This window comes from Cololabis saira, chromosome 7 (genome assembly GCF_033807715.1).
Source record: "Cololabis saira isolate AMF1-May2022 chromosome 7, fColSai1.1, whole genome shotgun sequence".
Classification (NCBI taxonomy): domain Eukaryota; kingdom Metazoa; phylum Chordata; class Actinopteri; order Beloniformes; family Belonidae; genus Cololabis; species Cololabis saira.
This window is the reverse complement of record NC_084593.1, coordinates 21,483,783-21,506,355: the sequence shown is the minus strand read 5'-3', so window position 1 is coordinate 21,506,355 and position 22,573 is coordinate 21,483,783. Positions and strand designations below refer to the sequence as shown.

The window sequence follows — 22,573 nt, the reverse complement described above, 5'->3', positions numbered from 1 at the left end:
TTCTTTAACTATCACATTAATGTCAGCCAACAGAAAGATTACCAAAAAAGAAGCAAAGGCAGCCAAGGACAAAAAGATTAACAGATTAAAACAGAGCTCTCTGATCTTGATAACCACTCGTAAGACAGACGCTCCCAGTGAGCGCAAATATATCATTCCCTGAAATTGGCACACATGCTCTCATTTACTGGACATTTATAAGCAGCCAATAAAATGCCACATCATATCAATTGGCTGAGGTCACACCTCCTTCCTGAGAAATGTAATGCTGGTAGTTGAGAGGTCTGGAAGAATTTGCTTGAATCCTTCTAGCAGTGGAAGTTGATTTTAATTTGTGCACTTTTATCAGTTGTTGCAGAAGAAAAGGAGGAGATATCAGACAGCAGTTCTTCAGCTAAGACCAGGCAGCCATCATCCTTCAACGGCCCACCATTCTGCTCTTCGTGGTAAAATATAAGGGCGCCTATTCGCCCTGAAAAACTCCATCATCTGGCATGGAAAGCCTCTAAATCTTGTTATAAGCTCAGAGGGGATAGAGTGGCACACCATTTATGAATGCTGCATCGAGGCCCGGGGTATGCTTTAAGAATTATTCCTGCTCTTTTCAATGCTAAAAATCACCCAATCACGACAAAGCTGACGTCATTCGTCACAGGCTTTAATGTGGAGTTGTGTTGTCTGAAACAAAGCGGCAGATATCGTGGCAGGGCGTTGAGTCTGACCTTCAGTTCAATGTTGTCTGACCTCATCTTTTCACACAGAGAAACTTATGTAAACTTGAAGCGATAAATGCACTGTAGCAAATCCTAATACCGCTGTATATCAGCTAAGAAGCACCTCAAATACAAAGAACTCCCCAAAATTTCAGGAAATGCAAACGCTTAACTTTTTCAGTCCTGCTTCTCAAAGTCATTGTGTCTCCTGCTTGAATGAGAAGCGTGGTGAACAAGCTTAGGCTTAGCCACAGACCCAGTGAGGGTTATACTTTGAATCTCTTTCTGTTTTTTCGATTACTCTATTTTTTATGCCAACAATGGAGGAACGACTTCCCTGGAGAGAAATAAGAGAAGGCTTCATTTTAGACCACAGCCCACAGAGATGCGAAAATAAAGCTGTACAAATAAAATACAAGAGCTTGTGTTTTAATTTCAGTATGAAACTAATATGAAGCTTCTTTACTAAAGAAAAAAATAAAAATAAACCACTTTGAGTTCATGCAGAAAGAGGAATGCAGTGTATTTGATTTAGGGCTTGGCAATGCTGCCCTTCAGTGGCAGCGGACTAGAATAACCTTTTCTGCTGATCAGGTGCAGAAGTGGAACCGAGTGCGCTAAGGGTTAAAAAAGAAAAGAAAAAAAGTGATACGAAAAGACATACGGCAATGCGAGTTCACCTTCATACTGTAATCAGGTTCATATAGTGAAAATATTTCACTGTGATGAGATACTATTTTCTGATTTCCAAAAGTCATTCTTCTCCATTATTTTCAGCCCGCAATATTAAGTGAGAGCCAGCGATTACTCAGTGTCTGTCAGTTGTAGCTCTTATCGTGAAAAAGCACACTTCTGTGTAGGTCAAGCCAACGCAAATGTCAGATTTTGTCCCAATGAAATGAAGACAGATGTTTTGTGGCACGTGCCCGGAAACTAATCTAAGGTAGTGATATATCAGCACCCCAGGTTTGAACCCCGCTTAGCGCACTGGTTTTATCATTTCAAGGCCCTAGGACAGGCTGATACACAATCTTCCTCAGGTTTCTTGCTCAAGAGATCAAAGTGTCCCGCGTCTGAAAAGAGCTGCTCAGACCTTGGAGAGGTATGAATCTCAAAGCCACATTTAATCTTGCTAAAGCCTCGTCCTCAGTTGGCATTTGGGTAACATAAACATCAGACCGTTCCCCATGTCCAGCTGAGTTACAAGTGTTTAGAGTATTTGATGGTGTTGTACACAAAGTATTGCAGACCTCACTGCGTCTGACTCTCCTCCAGGCCTGTTCAGCCTGACAGGGTCAAATGTATCTGTGCCATTTGTATCCTGTTTAAGAGAAAAATGTATTTATTCAACACTTTTTCCCTTTTTGATGATTATAAAATCATGAACTGTTTGCTCTCTGTCAGTGAAACACCAGAAAATATTTAAAACACTTACACCACCAGTCCATGAGGTGCCCACATTACTGAAATAAAGCCCCAAACAACGTCTACCGGTGAAAAATTCAGAGAATATAAAGGAGACATATGTGGCTACTTTAATATGTGTGCTCATGTTAAAGAAAATAAACCACAGAGAAGAGGTCAGAAAAAGTGCTTCTTTGCTGCTTAGTCCACTAAACAGCGTCAGAGTCACAGGTGCTGCGGTATGTACTGTAGTCCATGGGCCAGAGCCCAACATTTCACTGGTCAGTACCACTCAAGGTGACAAAACTTACTTATGATTTTTAAAAAGATCCATGTCTATAGATGATATTTTGGTATGATAACCCTTCCTGATTGGCAGCTGTATCATAGTTATCAGCTCATGAAGTCACCCACCCCCTTCAGAAAATTACATTTTAGATGCTGGTGCATATCCTGGTTTAGACTCATGTACAGGATATCTGTCAATGTTTCACAATATTGTATTTGGTATAAGTTTAAAGGGGACCTTTTAAGCATTCATTCAAGCTAAGATGTGAATCTTTCTGACCAACATAGAGGTCACTGCAGCTCTTTAAACTATAAACAACACACATTTTTACACAATTTTCGCCTAAATGATATACTATCTTTTAGCCCTGTGTCATCTAGGAACAACAGAGACACAAAATAGAAAAACTGGAATACTCACAGGACCATACGTATTCAGGAAATGTATAACACACCCCTACTATATCATTTTTACAGGTCATTGTGACCCTTAAACTAATGAACTAACCACAGATGAGGTAAGGAACCAGCTTAGTTTTATAAACAAGCATCTAAAATGTAATTTTCTGAAGGTGGTGGGTAACTTCATGAGCTGATAAGTAGAGTACTCGACCCCTAAGGAGAGTACTCGACCCCAGTACTTGAGTAAGAGTACAAATACTACTGGTAAAAATTTACTCCGTTACAAGTAAAAGTAGCTCAGTCAAAATATTACTTGAGTAAGAGTAGAAAAGTACTTGCTTTTAAAAGGTACTTAAGTATCCAAAAGTAAATGCTTTTAAATGTACTTTAAGTAAATGTAAGAGTAAGAGTAAATTTCTTACATTTCTTGACAAACGCAGGCTACTTTGGCAGTATCGTTTTGAGGAGGCTTGACGTATTTCCGCTTAACGTACATCCCAGTGGAGAGCGTGCACTGTGATAGGTCTCCTCCTTTGACAAAAACAGCTTGTGTCCAATAGGATTTTAGGGAAGAAGAAAAAAGAGCAGACCTGAAAGTAACGAGTACTTTTCAGCCTTCCTAGAAATTTACTCGAGTAAAAGTAAAAATATTTGTCTTGGAAATGTATTCAAGTAAGAGTAATAAGTACCAAAGAAATCTAATACTCAAGTAAAGTACAAATCCTCTGGATATGTACTTAAGTACAGTACTCAAGTAAATTTACTTGATTTACTTTAAATTGAATTTACTTTTTTTTTTTTTTTACTTAATTTTGAATTGAATTTACTTTACTGTCCACCACTGGTTATCATACCAAAATATCATCTACAGACATGGATCTTTTCAAAGTGTTGTCACCTTGAGTGGTAACTGATATGTGGTCTGGCCCATGCACTAGCAGTAGCGCTGGTTGGCCGGCAGGTGTCGCCCGACCCCCACGTGGTGTCGGTGCCGGCCGCGGACCAATCACAGGAGAGGTGGGCGGGGCCCGCGATCACTACAGATACTCGGGAGAAGTTTGCTGCGACCTGCTGCTGCACCTTAGGAGTCTCCACCTAAATGAATAGCCTCGGCCCCCGCGCGAGACAGACGAATTCAGCGAGCTGATTATGCCGAGATAAAGGAGCATTATTAGGACCCGCAGCTCCGTCCAAAATAATGGCATGCGACGGTTCCCCCGAAGAGGACTTCCCGGAGAAAGTGATGCCCTGCACGTGTAGTAAGAAGTGCAGGGGTCGCAGCAGCAGCGCCGTCTTCCTGGGATTATTCCTGCTGTCGCTGTTCCTGCACGCACTCACCCTCGTCTGCTACCTGGACCTGCGGTCCGAGGTGAAAAGGGAAATTAGGCACCAGAAGCGGGACTCTGTGATGGCACTGAGCCATGGGAGTGAGCCACCTGAGCCACCTGAGCCGCGAGAGATCAGCACCGGTATCAGCAGCAGCAGCAGCGGAGGAGGAGGGGGAAGAGGAAAGGAGGTAATAATGCAAAAATCTCAAGACATCCCAAAGTGAGATATCAATTAAAAAAAAAAAAAAAAAAAGTTGCTTTCAGACCTCACAAGCCTGAATTATGGTTCTGCGTTAAATCGACGCAGAGCCATAAATCAGCCTTCAAGTGCGGCTGCTCCTGTTCCGGTATCACGGTGTCGGGTTCTGCGTCTCTGCGCTGTCACGGCATGTTTCTGGGGCAACTTCATTTACAGCAGGGCCGGTTCTAGGCATGCATATATGAGGGGGCAGTCAGAAATGTGAAGGGGGCATCATGTGTACACATTATGCTCCACCACTTTTTTTTCTGTGCTTATAGTAACGATGCTTTCTTCATTGAAATGGGTCTTTTGCTATGTGTCCAACCCCAACCTGGAGAAGCGGATTGCACTTTGTCAGGCCTCTAACTTCAGACCTGTCCAACTTGGGTGTCCCACCTGAAGACTAAGCTCCTGCTGGTATAGCTCTTAAGGTCACTGAGGCACGCAAACCCCCTGACCACAATAAGGTGGCAATCCCTCAGGGGGGGAAACTGAAAAATAAAAATAAAATAAAATAAAATAAAACATCCTTCATCCAGATTTTATCAACCAACAACATTTATCTTAACTGGATGGCCTAATTCTCAAATATATGTTAACCTAAAGTAGGACTTCACAGACTATAGTCAATATTTACAAAACTGAAAGGTAGTCTTATGAATAATAATAAAAAATCTTCTCAAACAAATGTATAAAACACAACAGATATACAGCAGAACATTTTTTTTTTTTTTTTTTTGTTTTTGTTTTTTTGTTTTCTCAACTTCTAAAATTTTGATTTGAGGGGGCAACATTTATTTAAGGGGGCTCTGCCCCCTCTTGCCCCTGCGTAGAGCCGGCCTCGATTTACAGTACAGTCTTGCCATGAAAAGTTGTGTCATCTCAGTTTTCCAGGCAGATCTGTTAAGAGTGTGTCCCCCTCCCATGGACCATTCAGCCTCTTCTTGTTCCAGAGATGCACAACATGGCATTGGATGTGTCACCTGGACAAACATCAACAGAATCTACTCCAAACTTACACCTCTCGTTTAAGCCGTATCAAACAGTTGTTCTTGTGTGTAATCAACACTTTATTTAACCCAGTTGTCTTGATTCCAAGGCTCACTTTAAAGTGACAGCAGCTGGGGGTCAGAAGTTAGGCCACCTGGAGTGACAGAGAGGTGGTCGGTCGGCGGGATGGGGCCGTGGACGGTAAATGAGCTGGCTCACCAGCAGGTGCAAAGCCCAAGGGCTGATGTAAATTCATCTGGACTTAGATGGGGCACTTGGTACTTGGAGCAGAGCCAGCCTCGCCTCACATGTGTTTTCTCTCTGGCAGTAGGCTGATTGAACGCTCATTGTGATGTCTGTGGCTTTGGCAACCACTACACACACACACACACACACACGCCCCTAATTTGATCAGGACAAAAGGACCAAGTGCACCTCTCGGCTTTGCATTGCTCTCTCCATTTGCTCATATCAGTGGTTGTGTAACCTTTTCCCAGAAAAAATTATCCTCCGTGTGGGGCATTGGCCGGACATTTAGTTGTGCAGAACTGTCAATTTCATAGTCACACAGAGGAATACAAGTCGTCCAGGATGGACGCTTTCATTTCTCTGTAGGGAACCTTAATGAGATCCATTGCGGGGATTGGGATTTCTCCGTAACCTTCCCCTCTCACGAGTTCATTCGCCTGTCTGCGTGTCCTTTGCTGAGCTTATTTTACAGAGCCGCGGTTTCCCCCGCTCGCAGCCGAGTGAGAACGGGTCTGGTATTCAGCCCAGATGGTGACGCTTCATGAGGTGAAAGACTTGTGGCCCAGCTGTAAATATTTATCAGTGCTGTGATGCTGTCCTTGCCAGATGTCTGCATTAAACAACTCTGATTACACATCCCTCAGTTTACATAGTTGGAGAAACAGGAGCATGTGGCATTTAGACGCAGGGGCCGCACTTGTTAGCTTTTCAGGCATTTCCTTTGAAGAATCTCTCTTGTAGAGCTAAAAATTGTTTATTGGATTTTTCACACAAGTCTTCATCAAAGGCACCTCAGCGGGATCAGTGAAAAGTGATGTGATGTGCTCGTATACAGACAAGTGTAGCAGAACATGAGAAGCTCGGCCATATAGGAGGGAGCTTCATACCACATCAGCGCACATCTGTCTTAACAAACATGAAACAAATGGGCTTTTATCATAATACAGTTAACCGGGGATCATTGTGTATTCCCCCCGCTCACATGGATTCATTCCTCTGCCCTGTGGTGGAGTTGTGTTGTGCAGAAGGCAGGTGGTGTGGTTTCTCAGGATGCAGAAACAGCTTTGTTGGATGATCTCTGGTGCGTGCCTGGTTGCTTTCAGCAGGGCTGATTGCTAAAATCCATCTTGGTACTTTAAACAAGCGCAACGAAAACAAAATGTATCATCGCGTGTTAATTATTTATCGCGTTCCACCCTTTTTGAAGGTTTTGATCTTCTTAGCGTGTATTTGCTCATCCCTGGCCACCACCTGTCAAGGCTCACGAGGCCTTGCCTTTTTTGTTTTTTTCTTAAAGTCCGCAGATGCACACCTGATCTCCAGAAAGCAGTTGTGGCTAAAACTCCCAGATAAAAATCTTGGCGGTGTAAGCAGTAATACTACAAGGCTTCTATCAGTTTTCAGATCTCCCCGTGAACAGAGGAGGAACTGAGTGTTACTTGGGCCGTGAAACAAAGGAAGGAAAGAAAATGTAGCCGCGAATGCTGTCAAGCCAAGTTTGAGGCTATTTTTTGTCTCCCAGGATGCCGGAAAACTTTTTTTTCTTTTTTTCTTCATTTTCTCAGACATAAGAATTGCATGTAAATGGAATTTGTATAAATATGCAATCAAAGCGTGACGAAACATTAAAAGAACCTCACTTCGTATGAGTTTTGTGAGAAAGTCCACTTATTTCTGGAACGTAGTTAAAAAGATTAAGCACCACTTAAAACCTCGCACTTTTTCAGATCCTTCCTAGTTGCTTCTTAATGAGCACAGATGATCTGGTCATTTTATGATCTGGGCCCGGGAAGTGAGCAAAACAGGCTTCACCTCAACAGCCGCGGTTGAGATGCCCTTGAGCAAGGCAGTAAACGCCAGCTGTCCAGCAGATCCGCACTGTTCCCAACAGTAAAAATCCCCTCCCAGGTGTGCATTAGTCGAAAAATCTCGGATGCCGGTGCGATGCAAGGGCATTAAAGGGAGAGACGGCATATGTCACCCTTCTCTCAGCCCCAACCCTCGCTCAGCTCGCATCATGCTCGGGTTCAGTCTCCGGGATATACGCTTACGCTAACTTAGACAGTCATTTATGTCTGAGCCTAACATTTTCATTATATGAAATGATTCTCTCCTCTGATGTGTGCCTTCAAAGTCTCACAAAGAACAGATGCTGGAACATCTGGAATCTAGTTAACGACTATTAAAAAAGTCAGTGTGATGGGATGCAAAAAGTCCTCACCAGCGTACGAGTTCTGAGGTGCTCGAGTGGGCTGTCATCAACTTTAATTGTGATTGGTGTAGGATTGTTTAAAACATCAGTGTGTTTGTGTGTGTGTGTGTGTGCGTGCGTGCGTGCGTGCGTGCGCGCACAGATATCATGTCGGGGATTAATCAGCCTCGACATGCGCGTCATAAAAGCACAAGTCTTCGGAGGCCGTACGAAGCAGCACATTTCTCTATGGAAGCCTGAATCGTCTTGACAGACAGATGGCGAAGACGCCCAGCGCGGATTCGGTCCAGAGTCGCCAAAAAAATGAATTCCCAAGGCATTCATGGCATTCAGCGAGGAACCACTCTTCCAGCAAGTTTTGCAACAGCCTGAGGTGTGATTGGCTGATGACAGGCTACATTTCCCCCTAGGATGGGCTCCACAGCTTTTTCAGATGACAGTCTGTGCACGCTGTTATTAAATTACCCAAGTTATGGTCTAAAATACACGACCTTGCAGAGAGCAGTGTCTGGTATCGGCTGAGGGGAAGGCCACTCCTTCTTTTTTTTATGATATTTGAAAAGCAAACACGCCGTCATTGTTGAATCCAGGAGTGTGAATCACAGGAGTGTACTCTGAGCAAATCGGCTCCGTGGAGTACGCATGCCACTGAGGTTAGTAATGCCTGCACAGCAGTGACGGGCACACGACCTGGCGTGCAGCCGCAGCCACCAGCCCTCACTTTCACCTCCTCAACTTTGCAACCTCACATTCTCGAAAACCGCCAAGTGTCAACTTTTCGAGACGCTGCCAAAACCAGAACGGACATATTTGTGGAGAAATGGAGAGAAGATCTGAAGGTTTCACAAATAGTTTCTGGAGTTTCCTGGAGCCTCGTGATTGGTGGCAGTTCTGATGGTATTTAGTAGCAATACACACTATAAGCTATATTAAGTGTTGATAAGGGGAAAAAGAAATCTTGAGATAGCAAGATCTCACTTCTAGGGGGTACTGAATTTCAGTCATTTCCTCACGAAGCAACAGGGAATCGCAGAACAGCAACCCCCACTCTTTGAAGATTTGAAAGCCCTCTAATTAATAGCATTTTCCCTTTGTGTTGAAAAAGAAGGGTTTACTCAATAGTTGGCACTTGGCATACATACCAACACATTGTCATCCTGATTTACTGTAACTCTGCGTGCCTTTTGAAGGGTATGAAGGCTGTAAATGTTGTAATGACGTGAAATGAAGCAAACAAGGATGAAAGACTATTTCTCATACTCATATAGTTGGGGTGGGGGGGTGGGGGGGGTTGTTTCTTTTTAATTGACATAGTTTGCACCACTTTGGTAGTAGCCGTCTGCAGACTGATTATTTGTCTTTCGTCGTTTTCACTGGCGCTTAATCCCGGGGCAGAAACTGAATCATGTTTGGCTGTCAGAACAGACGAAAGTGTAAAGCCATATGGGCGAACATACACCCAGAATCCTTTTGAGATGTAACCCGCCCCCCTCCCGCACCCTATATGCCAACAGCTGGAGAGGAGATGTGGAGGCACCTGCGCTCCAAATGAACAGCCATCGTCACTGCTCCCAGAAACATCTGGAGGGCTGTGTGTCGGCGAGCCATTCCAGCGCGTTTCCCTCAGTCGGCCTGGAATTCCTGTCCCCTCACGAGGTCAGACGCGGCCAGCGGCTGGTCGGGGGAATCGGCGTTAACTACCCCGAGCTTGCCCAACGCCGGCGGCCGGTGGTGTGGGACAGGACTCAGGTCATCCCTCTCTCTAGGGAACGGTTTGGGGAGGCGGGGGGCGGTGCGGTGCGCTACCACATCTGAGACGAGGTATGGAAGAAACTGGAAACATAACTTACCGTGTGCCTCCTCTCATGGCCTGTCAGTGGCTCTGCTTGAGAACCACTGCGAGACAGCGGGAGTTCACGCCGCTGTCATGAGAGGGAGATCTCGTCGTCTGGGTTTCATAACTGCGCTCGCTTGAGGGTCACAGATGGAAATGCATCATTTTTAAAATTGAACCCAACTGGGGTGAGGGGGTGGTGGTGGTGGGGGGTTAAACAAAGAGAGAGCTCAAAGTGCATGTCGGTAAGCTTGTCCTACTATTTATTTATTATCTTTCGATCGGGTGCGCATGTGTCACCGCTTTGAGATGTCACTTATCCAAACATCAAGCGACTGCCCAGCGCAGGGAAAGTTGTCTGATAGGCTGCCACTAAAAGCCTTTATGTCTTTCACTCCTAACATTATTTATGGTGACACTGGGGAGCGTGACCGAAAAAACAATCTCGCTATTGCAAGGCTCGACGAAAAAGAAAGGCCCTGGGTGGTCTGGTGTTTCTAGTGCCAGGTCCCTTTTGTCTCTCTGATTCTGGGTATCCTCCAAAGATGTGATCACACGCTGGCTGCTGGAAGAGAGAGGAACTCGGAACAATCTGTGTTTTTTAAACTCTGAATCCATAGCACGAAACACTCCGTTGTCACAGCAATCCCATCTTGAGTGCATTGCCAGGTCAGCTTCAGGGTTCATGTGAATGTAGGTCACTTAAGATCAGAGGTACGCCGTCCGTCCCGCCACCCCGCTCACCCATGGGAACAGCCGGCGGCTGCAGCGTAGCCTTTCCTGCCTTCAGGGATGAGCTTAAATGGCCTACATCGGATCATTTATTCATGCCAGCAGTGAATAGGACCTGGACCAGGTGCCCCGTGAATGGGTGTTGCTCTCAGATTAACTGAAGTTCATGTCCTCCTTTTGTATGAAAAGGTGAATTTCAGAGCAGCCATGTCCAGGTGACTGTCTCAGACACAGACAGAAGTGAGTTGGGTTACAAGATAACTTACAGCCCCGCTGGGACAGACAATGACTTGACCACGGATGAATGTGCTGGCTGACATCTTTGCGAATGCCCGAGTTGTCTCAGCGCAAACATTAGACACAAAGACTAGAACGGCCACTTTACCTCTTAAAAACCCGAGTCCTTCATTCATTGTGTCGGCTTCCATCTCAGGTGGTCTTTCCCGGTATTAATAATCCCCGTTCTTCAAAACTGAGCGACTGTGTTTTCATGCCGTGGCACACCTACACTCTCTGTAATTTTCCACACTGAATGTTTCTTGTTTTTCCTCTTTCCTTTGTGTGTGATTCACCAGGAGAACTTACTGTATAGAAACGGTGACTTCCGTGCCACGGAGGACAACAGGGGCATCACTCAGCGGGCAAAAAGAAGTCCCAGCAAGGAGCCAGATGCAGGTGTGGTTGCTATTGATTTGTTTTTCTCCACTTCCCTCCGCACCTTCACGGGGTGGGCCCGCTGTCACTTTCGATCTCTTAAACTCGCAGGAACTGCGCTCCGTTGCACCTGCGTCGGTCTAATTTCTGGGCTCCGCAACATCCCGGCTCGCTGTCGAGCAATGGTTTCAATCGTGCTTGTTTGGAGGGGATTCGATTTCAGTGTAAATAAAAGGCTTATGTCAGGCTTAGGGCTTTAAAATGCTGAAAACTGTTTGTTAATGGTTTCTCACTTCTTCGTGGAATCGATGCCTTTACTACGAACTTAACAAAGCAGCTCCGCCTAATAATGCGGCCGAGGTTTATGGAGCAAGAGATTAAACGGACCCGGGATTGATTATTACTTGGATAGCGAGCAAGGACAGCACGGGGTTTGGGAGGGTTGCACCAATTTGAAACAGACAGTGAAACCCTGTTGATTTTCTATTTTTTTTTTTTTCCCCCCTCAGTTTCAAAATAATACCGGGTCCCCCAAATAGCTTTCGTACCATTCAGCGGAGCAGTCTGAAATCTTTAGCGGTGTAACAAATCGGGTCTAGGACATAAAAGAGCAATCTTGCTGCAAGGCTTGTGATGATTCTGTCTTTGAAAAGCATGCCGATCGTTTCTGAAAACAGTTCTCGCCTGCGACCGCGATGGCTTTCATTAATTCCCACAGCGTTGATTTATGCTAATCAATAGCTCCCCAGAAAAAAGCCATGTGGCCAATATGTTTGAATTGGCTTTTGTAGATTTTGTTTAGAATGTGAACTATGCAAATAAAAAAATAATAGAAAAAAAAAAAGAAAGCAAAGCCCTTGAAGTTTGATGTCTGAGTGCAACAAGTGCAGCATGATCACAAGGCATTCCAGCGTCTGTGGCGTGACACTGAATACTTGGGGTGGGGTGGGGCGTGGGGGTAGTTTCGTGATTGTGTTTAAATTAGAAGAAAAAACTCACCTTTGAGACTTTCTACATAAATCAGTAAAGTCCTGAGACTCTAAACACTAATCATTCCCAGGTCTCTCCTCTGCTCTCAGTGTACAGACAAAGGCTTTTGTAATCTCAGCCTCTTAGATGTGTGCGCTTTTGTGTGTGTGTGTGTGTGTGTGTGTGTGTGTGTGTGTGTGTGTGTGTGTGTGTGTGTGTGTGTGTGTGTGTGTGTGTGTGTGTGTGTGTGTGTGTGTGTGTGTGTGTGTGTGTGTGTGTGTGTGTGTGTGTGTGTGTGTGTGTGTGTGTGTGTGTGTGTGTGTGTGTGTGTGTGTGTGTGTTTTCTCGGCACTCCTAACGGGCACCAGATTCCAGATAGGGCTGCTCGTTAAGAGAAATCTACGCGGATGCATCCAGTCATTTAGCCAGAGGAGAAACACTGGCCATATGTTTGAAGGAGGGACTCAAACTGTGAGGTTTTAAGGTTAAATGGCCTTTGTAGTTATAATGACATGGTAAACACAAGTGAGACGGCTTTTTTGAAAAGGATTCATCAGCTGCGTGCTGAACACACACACACATGCACACACAGAGGCAGGCTAAGTGTATTTTGTCTTTCAAGCAGTGACATCGATGCCCCACCGACATCCATGCATGCGCCCCCACACACACACACACTGCGGCAACGGGGAGACGCGCATGCACTCGTGCACACACACTTTCATCTGCATTCTCCATCTGGGCTTAATTCAAAGAAAAGGATTTTGGCAGGATAAAGTATCTCTCTAATGATCTTCTCCAGTTCCACTGCCTGTGAATGCTCAAGGCACTTGTTCATGCAGAGGAGGTGAAACCACACTTACAAATTACTACACTACAAGATACCACAGACTGACATACCTCCACTCCATTGTTCAGCGCACAACGTCTCAATCTGTTATTTTAGCCCGTTTAGGATGCCTACGAGGAATGAGGCAGATACTGGAGATGTTATCTGAGATGATAATTGTTCCGGAGACCATCTCGGGATTAATCACGCTGTTTTGTTTTTTTTTTTGTTTTTGTTCCTTTCAGAATCGACTGGAAAAGAGAGAAGGAGAGACAAGAAAAAAGGTATCCATCTATATTCTTTTATCTTGGTCATTGATGAGACGGCTGCTTATTTTCAGGACGTATCCTTGAGACGTCGTCCAGATCTAATAAGCGTCTTGGCTTAAGGTGGTTTTCTGTGTTTTGAGTTTGGTCCTTAACAGAAGTCTGATGTTGTTCTTGCCTCTTGCTTGTCTCCGTAGCCGTGGAAATCCCACAAGGCAAATGTGTGATTTCGGACTCGTCTTTTTTTTTTTTTTCCTAGCAGTAAATCTGACCCCTTGTACTTTCTCTCTGTGCAGGGAAGAAAAGGAACGTCCCGGGGCCTCCCGGTCCCCCGGGTCCGCCAGGTCCACAAGGGCCACCGGGCATACCTGGAATCCCCGGTTTTCCAGGAAACAACATCGTGGGGCCCGCGGGACCCCCTGGACCCCCTGGGCCGCAGGGACCACCGGGCGCTCCGGGTCCGACAGGTATAAAACTTTATCTGACCACGGCCTCCCGAGGGAGAGGATGTCAGGACCAGCCTAGAGATCTTTTGGGATATTACAGCTTTCCTGCATGTAGCCACTTTCCCACACTAGTAGGGGGCTCAAGTTGTCAAATTTGATCAAGTCATTGCCTGCACAGTGAGGAGTGTCTGATTCAGCATGTCAAACATGGAGTGGAATAGCAGTGATTTATCTTTAAACTATGTCAGGGTTTGTTTTGTCTAATGATCACTTTCTCCTTCGTTCCTCAGCAGCACTGAGCTAAAGACTTTTACCATCTTTCTCTTTTATTAACAGGGGTTCCAGATAAGACCAAAACAAAGGACTTCCAGGTAAGACTACGTCACAAAGTCTGTTTAATCCCACCAGAAGCTCCTAATGAAAGGGCCGCTCTCCAGTTTTTATTACGAGAACTGAACGCGTCACCAGAGATCTTTTGTTTTTCAGCCCGCCGTGGTTCATTTACAAGGACAGGAAACAACCATCCAAGTAAGAGAAGGTACGTTCTCTGTTCTTGCTCAGCCAGAGATGTGCTGCTCATGTTTGACACAGAACAATAAGCACAAATTATCCCTGTCGGTGCCGTTTGTCAAACACCTTCAGGTTTGGAGTTTCACCAGCGGACGTTCCTGCTAAACATCAGAATTGGAAGAAAAGAAATAAAATTGCTTCAGATTTTGAACATCCCAGTCTGGGGTTTACACTAACGCTTCAGCATGCTACCTCTTTTTTTTCTTTCTAAGAGATGCTGTTCTGTATTTGTTGGGATTAATGGGAAATGAATGCAGGTGACATGGTTTTAACCGACATGTACGCTAATGTTGTGTAGGATCCTCGCTTCATTAGCGTAATTCTTATGTTATTCCACCTCGAGAGAAGATAAAACCTTGCATGCTAGGAGATTATGCCACATTACTGCGGCAGTCTGAGAAGGAAGCGTCATTAGCAGGTTTATACTTTGCCAGGTCTGAGCTCTGGTTTTGGTTAAACGTGGCTGAGGGCTGTTTATGTTGACCGCTTGCCTCCTCTGTGTTTGTTGTGACATGTTTAGATCTCTCTCAAGGCGTCCTTAGGAACTGGAAGATGGTGTCCATCCATCACCGCGTGTTCAAAATGCACTCGCGCACGGGGCAGCTGGAGGTGCTGCTGGACGGTGTCTACTTCATATATAGTCAGGTAGAAGTGAGTACGGTCCTTGACGTAACTCTTTAAATTTACAGTTCACAGTCAAAAGAGCTGGCAGCTGAGCTTAAAAGCCTTGCTTGCTTTGTTAATGTGTGAGCTCTGTTACAAGACAGATTGCTTTTCCCTCTCCCCGGGGCTAAATGTTCAAGCTCCATAACTCATGCTCACGCCGGCCGCTCTGACACTGCAGCTGTTTAAGCTTTAAGCTCACGGATGATCACGTGGACTTTGTTTTGGCTACCCCTCTCAGTCTGAATTTTCTGCCACCCCCTCTCCACCAGGTGTACTACCTCAACTTCACTGACATCGCCAGCTACGATGTGATGGTGGACTCCAACCCGTTCCTCCGCTGCACCTGCAGCATCGAGACGGGCCAGCGCAAGTTCAACACCTGCTACACGGCCGGGGTGAGCCCCCTCCGCGCCGGCCAGAGGATCTCCATCCGCATAGCTCACGAGTACACGCTCATCAACATGACCAACCACACCACCTTCCTGGGGAGCGTCAGACTCGGAGAGGCGCCATCTGCTGGACAGAACGGATAACTGCAGCAGCCACCGGCCCGTCTTGCATGATCGACACAGTTGCTCGGAGCTGTCGCACACGGTCGCGGAGGACTGGAACGTTGACGAGGAGCAACCTGCAGCCCATGAGGATGCTTGGGGTTATATGAGGGAGCCCCCGGGTGACTCGTCCATATTAAAAAAGGACAATAAAGACCGTCATGCTTCAATTCACTCCGATTCTGTGCATAGAGACAAACCCCCGACGAGGCGCATATCCTCACCAAACACTATTTTTATTTTTATTTATAGTCACCCTTTTGTGTCATCACACGCACAGTCTTTCTCTCTTAGAAAGGACACTGCGCTGACAGATATAGTAAGATAGTAACTGAGTACTTTCAAGTGCTGTTGAATGATAATCTTGTATCTCCAAAAAACACCAGCTGTTTGAAATGTTGTTTTCTCTGTCGTTCATTTAACCGTTTTAAGTAAAGGAGTTAAAAACTCTGTAAAGGTGCAAGTAAAAGGCATGAAATCTGGAGTTAGAAGGTATTCACAAAGCAACAGCACTATATATTTTGCGCACATTTGCACTACAGCGTCCCAGAATACCAGTGATATGTTTTTAGCAGTGCTCTTGTTTAGTTACCTTATGACTGAATCATGTAGAAAAGCAACACTTGTTAATACCTGTCTGTACATACTGTATATAAAAGGGAATATACTTTTGTAAATGGAGTTGATTGATGGATTAAAATGTTGTCATTTTCTGCCTGAATGCATTTTTTTTTTTTTTTCCTCGTCTGTGTTTTTGACTGGTATTCGGTGAAAAGGCTCATATTTGACAGAGCTGGCACCAGCGCCCGCAGTTGTGTGGGTAGAGCTCTCGGTCTCTGCTGAAATGTGGCTTTTACATCCACTTGCAAGTTTTCCAGCGAGCTGCAGCGTTGGCTGTCACCTCGGCGCACTTTAAATGAGTTCCATCTTGAGAGGCGGGGGACAGTTCCTCATTTTGAAACTGTAGATTTCCGGCATTCACTGATGCGTGACCTCACCCGTTTTGAGTAACTTGGGGACATCCAGCCTGCCGCGAGTGTCACTATGCTCTATAACGCCTTATTATCTCTAACGGCGTTCATGTTTTGTCTCAGCCTTTTCCTGCTGCAGAGAGCCAGTGATTTAGAAAGCGATTTTCACAAACTCCGAGGGGACATAATTCTACAGTTGAATCAGCAACGTTCTGAGGGAGTCAATGGGAAGATGGCCAAGATGGCCAAAACGAGGGAGGTATGTCAATGATTACGCAAGATGGAGTCATCTTGGACATTGTACTACTGAGATTTATGCCATTAGTGAAAATTCAGATAACCCTGCAATAATAAATTCATCTTAATTCTTTGTTTTCTCTCAGGACGTGAAGCCAAGTGTTTTCAAAAGAGCTCAGAGTCCTCTGGAGAGCTTTTCTCGGAGAGTAAAAAGGGAACAAAGCAGCTGCAGAGGTGGGTTGGAGCTGAGGACCAAATATGTGTTCATTAGTTACGGTCTTATCTGGTAGTGAGACCATAACCAGTACATACTAAGTTAATAAAATTAAAGTCTGTTTATTTTCTTCTCTTGCCAGCTCCAGCATCATTCCTCCAGTTAAGAGCTAACACTAACAAACAGCCAGACATAAGAGGTAAAACTAAATTCAAGCCTTTGGCTTCAGCTTTACACCGGCTGCCATTATTTTGAATATGCGCGTCTTGCCTTCTCTCAAAGGAAATATAACGCTGATCCCCTGGACCGTTTCTGCACAGCAAGGAAATACAATTTCACAAAGGGAAAACAGGATTGTTGTCCAAGAAGATGGTTATTACTTGGTGTTTGGACAAGTATGGTGTCACTCGAACTCAAGCATAACTAAGTGGATATTGCGGATGATTAGTTCCAAGTACTCGGCTAACGCTCTGCTGAATTCGCAGGTTTTGTTTGAAAGTCCGAGCACAGTTTTGGGCCATGTCATACGCAGCTGGAGCGCCACTGAAGCAGGGAAGGTATCAACGGAGCTGCTGCGCTGCCTGCAGGAGATGCCCGATAAAACTCCTGTCAATACATGCTACGCCGCGGGTCAGTGAGACACCGCAGAGCCTGAATCTGTCTGTCTGTTTCCACTCAGCAAGGCTGTGCCCTCGCTGCTGCTGCTGTGCAGGCACGAGAATGGTACCAATCTGCTCTAAAGGAAAAGAGAAAAAAAAAAGAAAAGCACGGGGCTATTCCTTTAAGTTGAGTCGTTTCGTCTGTCCCGGCACATTAGCCTCAACTAATATGACTCTTTCAGTAATGACCTGCAGATATTTCACTAATTTGACTACAAATATTCACAGGCGAGTGAATGAAAGCGGATGAAAGCACCAGAGACTCGCGTGCAGGACAGACGAGGTCACTACAGGGTTTTTATGAGTGTAGAATTGTGTTTATTTAAACGTGTGACGTTGCGTTTTCTTCCCTCTGCCAGCGCATGGCCTCCGCTTGAACCGCGCGGGGGTCACTCCGGGTCAGCTCAACCAACAAAACTCACCATGGTTTTTTGCTTTTTAAAAACTTTTTTTTTTTACGAGGATCAGCATACAAATTTCACAGCCGTTTTGAGTCAGCCATTTCAGACTGTAGAAACGTTGCTTTAGTTTTATTGAGCACGTTTTAAAAAAAATGCCAATGTGTTGCTAATGTAAAATAAATTATCAGTCTGCAGGTCTCAGTTTAACGTACTTGACATGTAGTTTTGGCAGATACTGGCAATCACTACAAGTAAAATAAAAGTGTGGTTTTTTTGCTTAGTTTTTTTCACCTTTAAAATATTCAGCAATATTTCTTATCAGCAGTTTCATTTAGACAGAAATCGACTGTAAAAATATCTCCAGGATATTTGCAAAAATCATAAACTAATTAACTGCAGAGGTCTTATTGTGATCTCTATGTGCATATACTGTATGTATAGAAGCAAAGTGCTACTTGTCCCCATGAATTTGATCCTAAAAAAACCTTACTAAATAACTTTTTATTTTTTTAATCTGGAGGCGTGTTTATAGGCACATTAAACCTTTTGTGAGTTTGAAACTGGACAGACCCATTAAAGTCATGTCAGCACATATAATTTAATTCAGCCTCTCTTTTTTATTCTGTGAAGGGGGTTGGAGCTGTGGCATTTATCAAAGTATGACATAGTACGACCACATACGGTGAAGAGCCACAGGTTGAGACTCAAAGCTGGGCCTGCTGAATCCAGACGGTCCTCTCTGGACAGCCTGATCAATCAGCTAAGCTCTCCTGGCGCCATGTCAGTCATTCTGCCTCTTTCTTTTATCCCCTTGTATCACTAATTTATCTTTTGTAAGACGACAGTAGTCTCATTAATAAGTTGAACAACCGAATTTCTCTAAAAGTGACTTTAATTTTAAACATAATTCCCTGTATGCTCCAGTATCCATAGATGAAGTCTTCATCAGGAAAGTTATTAAAGGAAATCTAAAATTGAAGATGAAGACATTTGCTTGTACTGACACTTCTCAAGTCACTCGTGTCCTCTGTTTCAGGCACGGTCCAGCTGTCTCGAGACGAAGAGCTGGAAATGGTGATTCCTCACAGGCCAGCGGCCATAATCGCTATAGAGGCCGACTCCACGTTCTTTGGTGTCATACGGCTGAACTGAAACGAGGCACTATGGGGAGGATGAGTTTGCATTCATGGCTGCAGGAAGTGGGAAACTGACACGGAGCAGTTTGACTGGATGCTGATAAAGGACTGAGTGACAGCGGATGGAGAACTGTTGGACTTTGTTAATTTCTCAGGAAAAATGCATATTTTTATCTTGTCTTTCAAGTGAACTGCCTGTGTTGCAGACAAGTTTTCCTTTTTTATGTTATCTTCCTGGCTTTAAACCATGAAAAAATGTCCCTCTCAGGTAGTTCCCGGTGGGCCGGTCCCCTGCGGTGGCTTTTGTGTGCCATCAAGTCCTTTCATCAGTCTATTTTAGCGTCTCTTTATTCCTTGCCGAAGGCTTCCCTCCTGCTCCACCCACGCGCTGTCTGTTTATTTGTTCCCCTCTGTCTATTTTAAAACGGTTTCCGTTTCCTAATATGTCAGGAACAAACAAATGTATAAAATTATATCTCTCTGAGGGTGTTTTCCTGCTTGACATGAAACTCAGCGGCACTTTATAAACTGCAATGTGTCATAAAATTAATGTGCGTATTATGCCTCATAATATGCCTCATTACAAATAAACTGTCATTTTTATTCTAGTCATAGCTCATTTTTAAATGTTTTTTTTTCTCTGACTTGCTAAACCAAACATAGCAATATGATCATCCTTCTCTGTGATTCCAAATTGGGAAATTATTTGTTTACTACATTTTAATATAAGGGGGCATTATCAGCCAGGTCTGAAGTCTAAATATAGTAACCTCGGCTTATCAGGTGTCCACAGCTGTTTTCCCTTTCCTTTTTTTTGTATGAAGCACGACTATAAGAGTAGTGTGTGAGTGTTTGCATGAGCTGGGAGAGCAGCAGCAGCAGCAGCAGCAGCAGCAGCAGCAGCAGCAGCCGAGGGAGAATGGTCAGAAATATCTTTTCAAGTCTCCTGCTCCTCTGGTCAGTTAGTTATGACCTGTTATTAGCAGCAGAGACACATTATGCTGAAAAGGTAGGTTCAGAATTGCAATTAAGCTTTTCTTTGACATTTTATTGACATCTAATTTATTTCTAAAATTGTGATCAATATCCACATCCACTTTGTGAAGCGCTCCTGGAACAACCAGAACCTCTTCTCCGTCCCTCGGGACCTGGATGCACGGATCAGGAGACTCGACCTGTCCAACAACGTCATCAGAGAGCTGCCCACGCTCACCTTGCCGTACTTGGAACGGTTGGACCTGAGCAACAACCGGCTGGATTTCATCTCCGAGGGAGCGTTTGAAAACTTGGTTCGGCTCGAACACCTGAATTTCTCCAGAAATGAGCTGAACACCAACTTAAGTATTAACAGCAAAGCCCTCCAATCCCTCAGCAGGCTGAAGAGTTTGGATATATCCATGAACGGTCTGACTAATGATGCAGTGGAGTTGTACCTTAGGAAGAAGTCTTCCCTTGATCAGCTTAAGATGACTGGTAATGCTTTAATAAAACTTTCACGTAACCTGTTCAGAGACAGTGGTGGTTTAAGGACAATTGCAGTAGATGATAACATGATATCAGAGATAGATCAGGGGACATTCGAACCATTGAGCCGATTAGAGACACTTGACTTGGCAAAGAATAATCTTGCACATATCTGTGATTTTAAATTGCATCAGCTTAAATATCTAAATCTCAGCAGAAATTCACTGGAGTTCTTTGTTACACATCAGGACGACCAGTTGTACAGTCTTGAAATTCTTGATCTAAGCTTTAACAAACTTCTTTTCTTCCCGTTTGTTCCAAAGATGAACCGATTGAAGTATCTGCATTTGCAAAATAACATGCTTGGTACCTTAATTTCAGAGGCGGCAATGGTATCACAGGCCAACTCTCTTTACAGTGAGATTCTGAATGAAAACATAGTTAGAAAAAACAACCTCCATGCAAACTGGCGGCTAATGCCACTGATTTATATTGATCTCAGCTATAACCACTTCAGGTTTTTCCCTCTCGAGACTCTGAGCCTCCTTCCATCTTTGGAAACAATGCATTTCAGCTATAACTGTCTGCAAAGCATCAATTGGAGAATCAGAAACTATAACGATTCGGGGGACATCCGTCAGCTGTTTTTTCACTCCTTAAAGCACCTCCACCTGCAGAGCAACGGCCTCGCACGCATTTCCCCGCTCTTTCTCAAGGCGCTCAGACAAATAGAAACATTAAATCTGCAGGACAACGCAGTGCAACCTTGTGCTTCTGCAGATGATTTGAGGAATACTTACTCAACATCTTGTATTGCGTTTGAGCATTTGAGAACTCTTAAACACCTCAATCTTGAAGCGAATGACATAAAAATGCTGGAGCCGCATGCATTTTTAAGGACCTCTTTGGTTTACCTTAACCTTGCAAAGAACCTGCACATGATAATGCACAAGGGGGCACTAGAAGGTGTTCAAACGACTCTTCAGTGGTTGATTATCAGCGACATGAACATGAGCAGCTCCCGTCTGTCTCTGCCCTGCATGCCAGCGTTAATCCAGCTCAACATATCAAACAATCACCTCACTGAGATACCGAACAATTTAAGCTGTTCTCCTCTGAGAGAAATTGACATACGCAACAATGCTTTCATCACTTTGAACCAGTCTATGATTGATGCTTTATCTGAACATCTGGCTACGATGTTTATTGGAGGGAACCGTTTCAACTGCTGCGACAGCAGGTGGCTGACAGTCGTGAATGAGAAGAAAATCACTCTCGCCGACATCAGCGAGGCCGAATGCTTTGCACACGTCACGGAGTTGGAGATGACAGAGTATCTGAAAAGCCCTGTTTCACACTGTTTGCTCCGCAACGAGGCACACAAAGTCCACTTTGGACAAATGATCATCATTGTTTTATTCCTAACTGTACTGGTAACTGTGCTCCTCGTGTTCTGCAGGAGACTGTGCTCAGCACAAAAATCATGCATGGTCTGATGGCTAAAACATGTGCTCGCTAGTTTATTTTTGCACAATTTACACGCTATGTGAGAGTTGTATGTGAAGTGAGTAAACTGTAAAACACTCTGTGAGAAAGTAAGAAAGATATTCCAGTTCCTGAAGCAACCTTCAGTTTCACTTTGCATAACCCCTGTTTGTTAAACTGCAGAAATACACTTTATGTGTCATTTGATTCATAATTCTGCTCCAACTCTGCTCCGCCATCTCCACCACACATTGAGAGAGGTGCCTCACGTTGCGTGACCTGCACAGTTTTAGTGTTGCAATTGAAATTGGCATAATTTGCTCCCAAGCTGTTTGGCTACAGTTCGTGCCAAATCAGTGGTAAGATGGAGAACACTTTCCTTTCTTTTTTTCTGAAATGTTAGTTTGCAACTGAAAGTTTAACCTTGATTTAAATTTTCATGATGTCTGCAAAGACTTATACGTCACTCCCAAAATCAGGAATGAACACTTATACAGTCCAATACAAAAAGGAACAAAAATACCTTGTACGAGTTGCTGCACGCACATTCTGGTGCGTTTTTATACTTTAATGAACAGAAATATTTAATTTCTTTGTTACACATAGTTTTGTAAGGGAATTGTTGGCACCAGAAGAAGTTGTTATGTGCTGTACATACTAAA

At 44.3% G+C, this 22,573-nt stretch overlaps 3 protein-coding genes across 4 annotated transcripts; all 3 read left to right on the top strand.

The window, feature by feature from the left end:
- Window positions 1-3,869: 3,869 nt before the first annotated feature.
- eda (ectodysplasin A) lies at window positions 3,870-16,057 on the top strand. Of its 2 annotated transcripts, none has more exons than XM_061726215.1 (8): window positions 3,870-4,323; window positions 10,969-11,068; window positions 13,091-13,129; window positions 13,408-13,578; window positions 13,894-13,928; window positions 14,044-14,095; window positions 14,648-14,772; window positions 15,063-16,057. In XM_061726215.1, the coding sequence occupies exons 1-8, from the start codon at window positions 4,006-4,008 to the stop codon at window positions 15,324-15,326; spliced, it is 1,104 nt and encodes a 367-aa protein (XP_061582199.1). In that variant the 5' UTR covers window positions 3,870-4,005; the 3' UTR covers window positions 15,327-16,057. The 2 variants fall into 2 exon arrangements, with proteins under 2 accessions (XP_061582199.1, XP_061582198.1); XM_061726214.1 differs by having other exon boundaries at window positions 14,648-14,778.
- A 307-nt stretch (window positions 16,058-16,364) lies between these two features.
- On the top strand, window positions 16,365-19,510 carry LOC133447518 (tumor necrosis factor ligand superfamily member 13B-like). The gene is made up of 6 exons (XM_061726213.1): window positions 16,365-16,574; window positions 16,699-16,786; window positions 16,909-16,965; window positions 17,049-17,161; window positions 17,252-17,396; window positions 18,863-19,510. Exons 1-6 carry the CDS (start codon window positions 16,389-16,391, stop codon window positions 18,976-18,978), a joined length of 705 nt encoding a protein of 234 aa, XP_061582197.1. The 5' UTR covers window positions 16,365-16,388; the 3' UTR covers window positions 18,979-19,510.
- A 330-nt stretch (window positions 19,511-19,840) lies between these two features.
- LOC133447517 (transforming growth factor beta activator LRRC32-like) lies at window positions 19,841-22,573 on the top strand. Its single transcript, XM_061726212.1, has 2 exons — window positions 19,841-19,971; window positions 20,069-22,573. The coding sequence occupies exons 1-2, from the start codon at window positions 19,882-19,884 to the stop codon at window positions 21,920-21,922; spliced, it is 1,944 nt and encodes a 647-aa protein (XP_061582196.1). The 5' UTR covers window positions 19,841-19,881; the 3' UTR covers window positions 21,923-22,573.

What these genes read in the sequence shown, in the direction of transcription:
- LOC133447517 (XM_061726212.1), top strand. Translation starts at nt 19,882, where the DNA reads ATGGTCAGAAATATCTTTTCAAGTCTCCTGCTCCTCTGGTCAGTTAGT. An exon ending in AGACACATTATGCTGAAAAG is followed by an intron (nt 19,972 to 20,068) that starts GTAGGTTCAGAA and finishes CACTTTGTGAAG; the next exon opens with CGCTCCTGGAACAACCAGAA.
- eda (XM_061726214.1), top strand. Translation starts at nt 4,006, where the DNA reads ATGGCATGCGACGGTTCCCCCGAAGAGGACTTCCCGGAGAAAGTGATG. An exon ending in CAGCAAGGAGCCAGATGCAG is followed by an intron (nt 11,069 to 13,090) that starts GTGTGGTTGCTA and finishes TGTTCCTTTCAG; the next exon opens with AATCGACTGGAAAAGAGAGA. An exon ending in AAGGAGAGACAAGAAAAAAG is followed by an intron (nt 13,130 to 13,407) that starts GTATCCATCTAT and finishes CTCTCTGTGCAG; the next exon opens with GGAAGAAAAGGAACGTCCCG.
- LOC133447518 (XM_061726213.1), top strand. Translation starts at nt 16,389, where the DNA reads ATGCTCTATAACGCCTTATTATCTCTAACGGCGTTCATGTTTTGTCTC. An exon ending in CAAACAGCCAGACATAAGAG is followed by an intron (nt 16,966 to 17,048) that starts GTAAAACTAAAT and finishes CTTCTCTCAAAG; the next exon opens with GAAATATAACGCTGATCCCC. An exon ending in ATTACTTGGTGTTTGGACAA is followed by an intron (nt 17,162 to 17,251) that starts GTATGGTGTCAC and finishes CTGAATTCGCAG; the next exon opens with GTTTTGTTTGAAAGTCCGAG.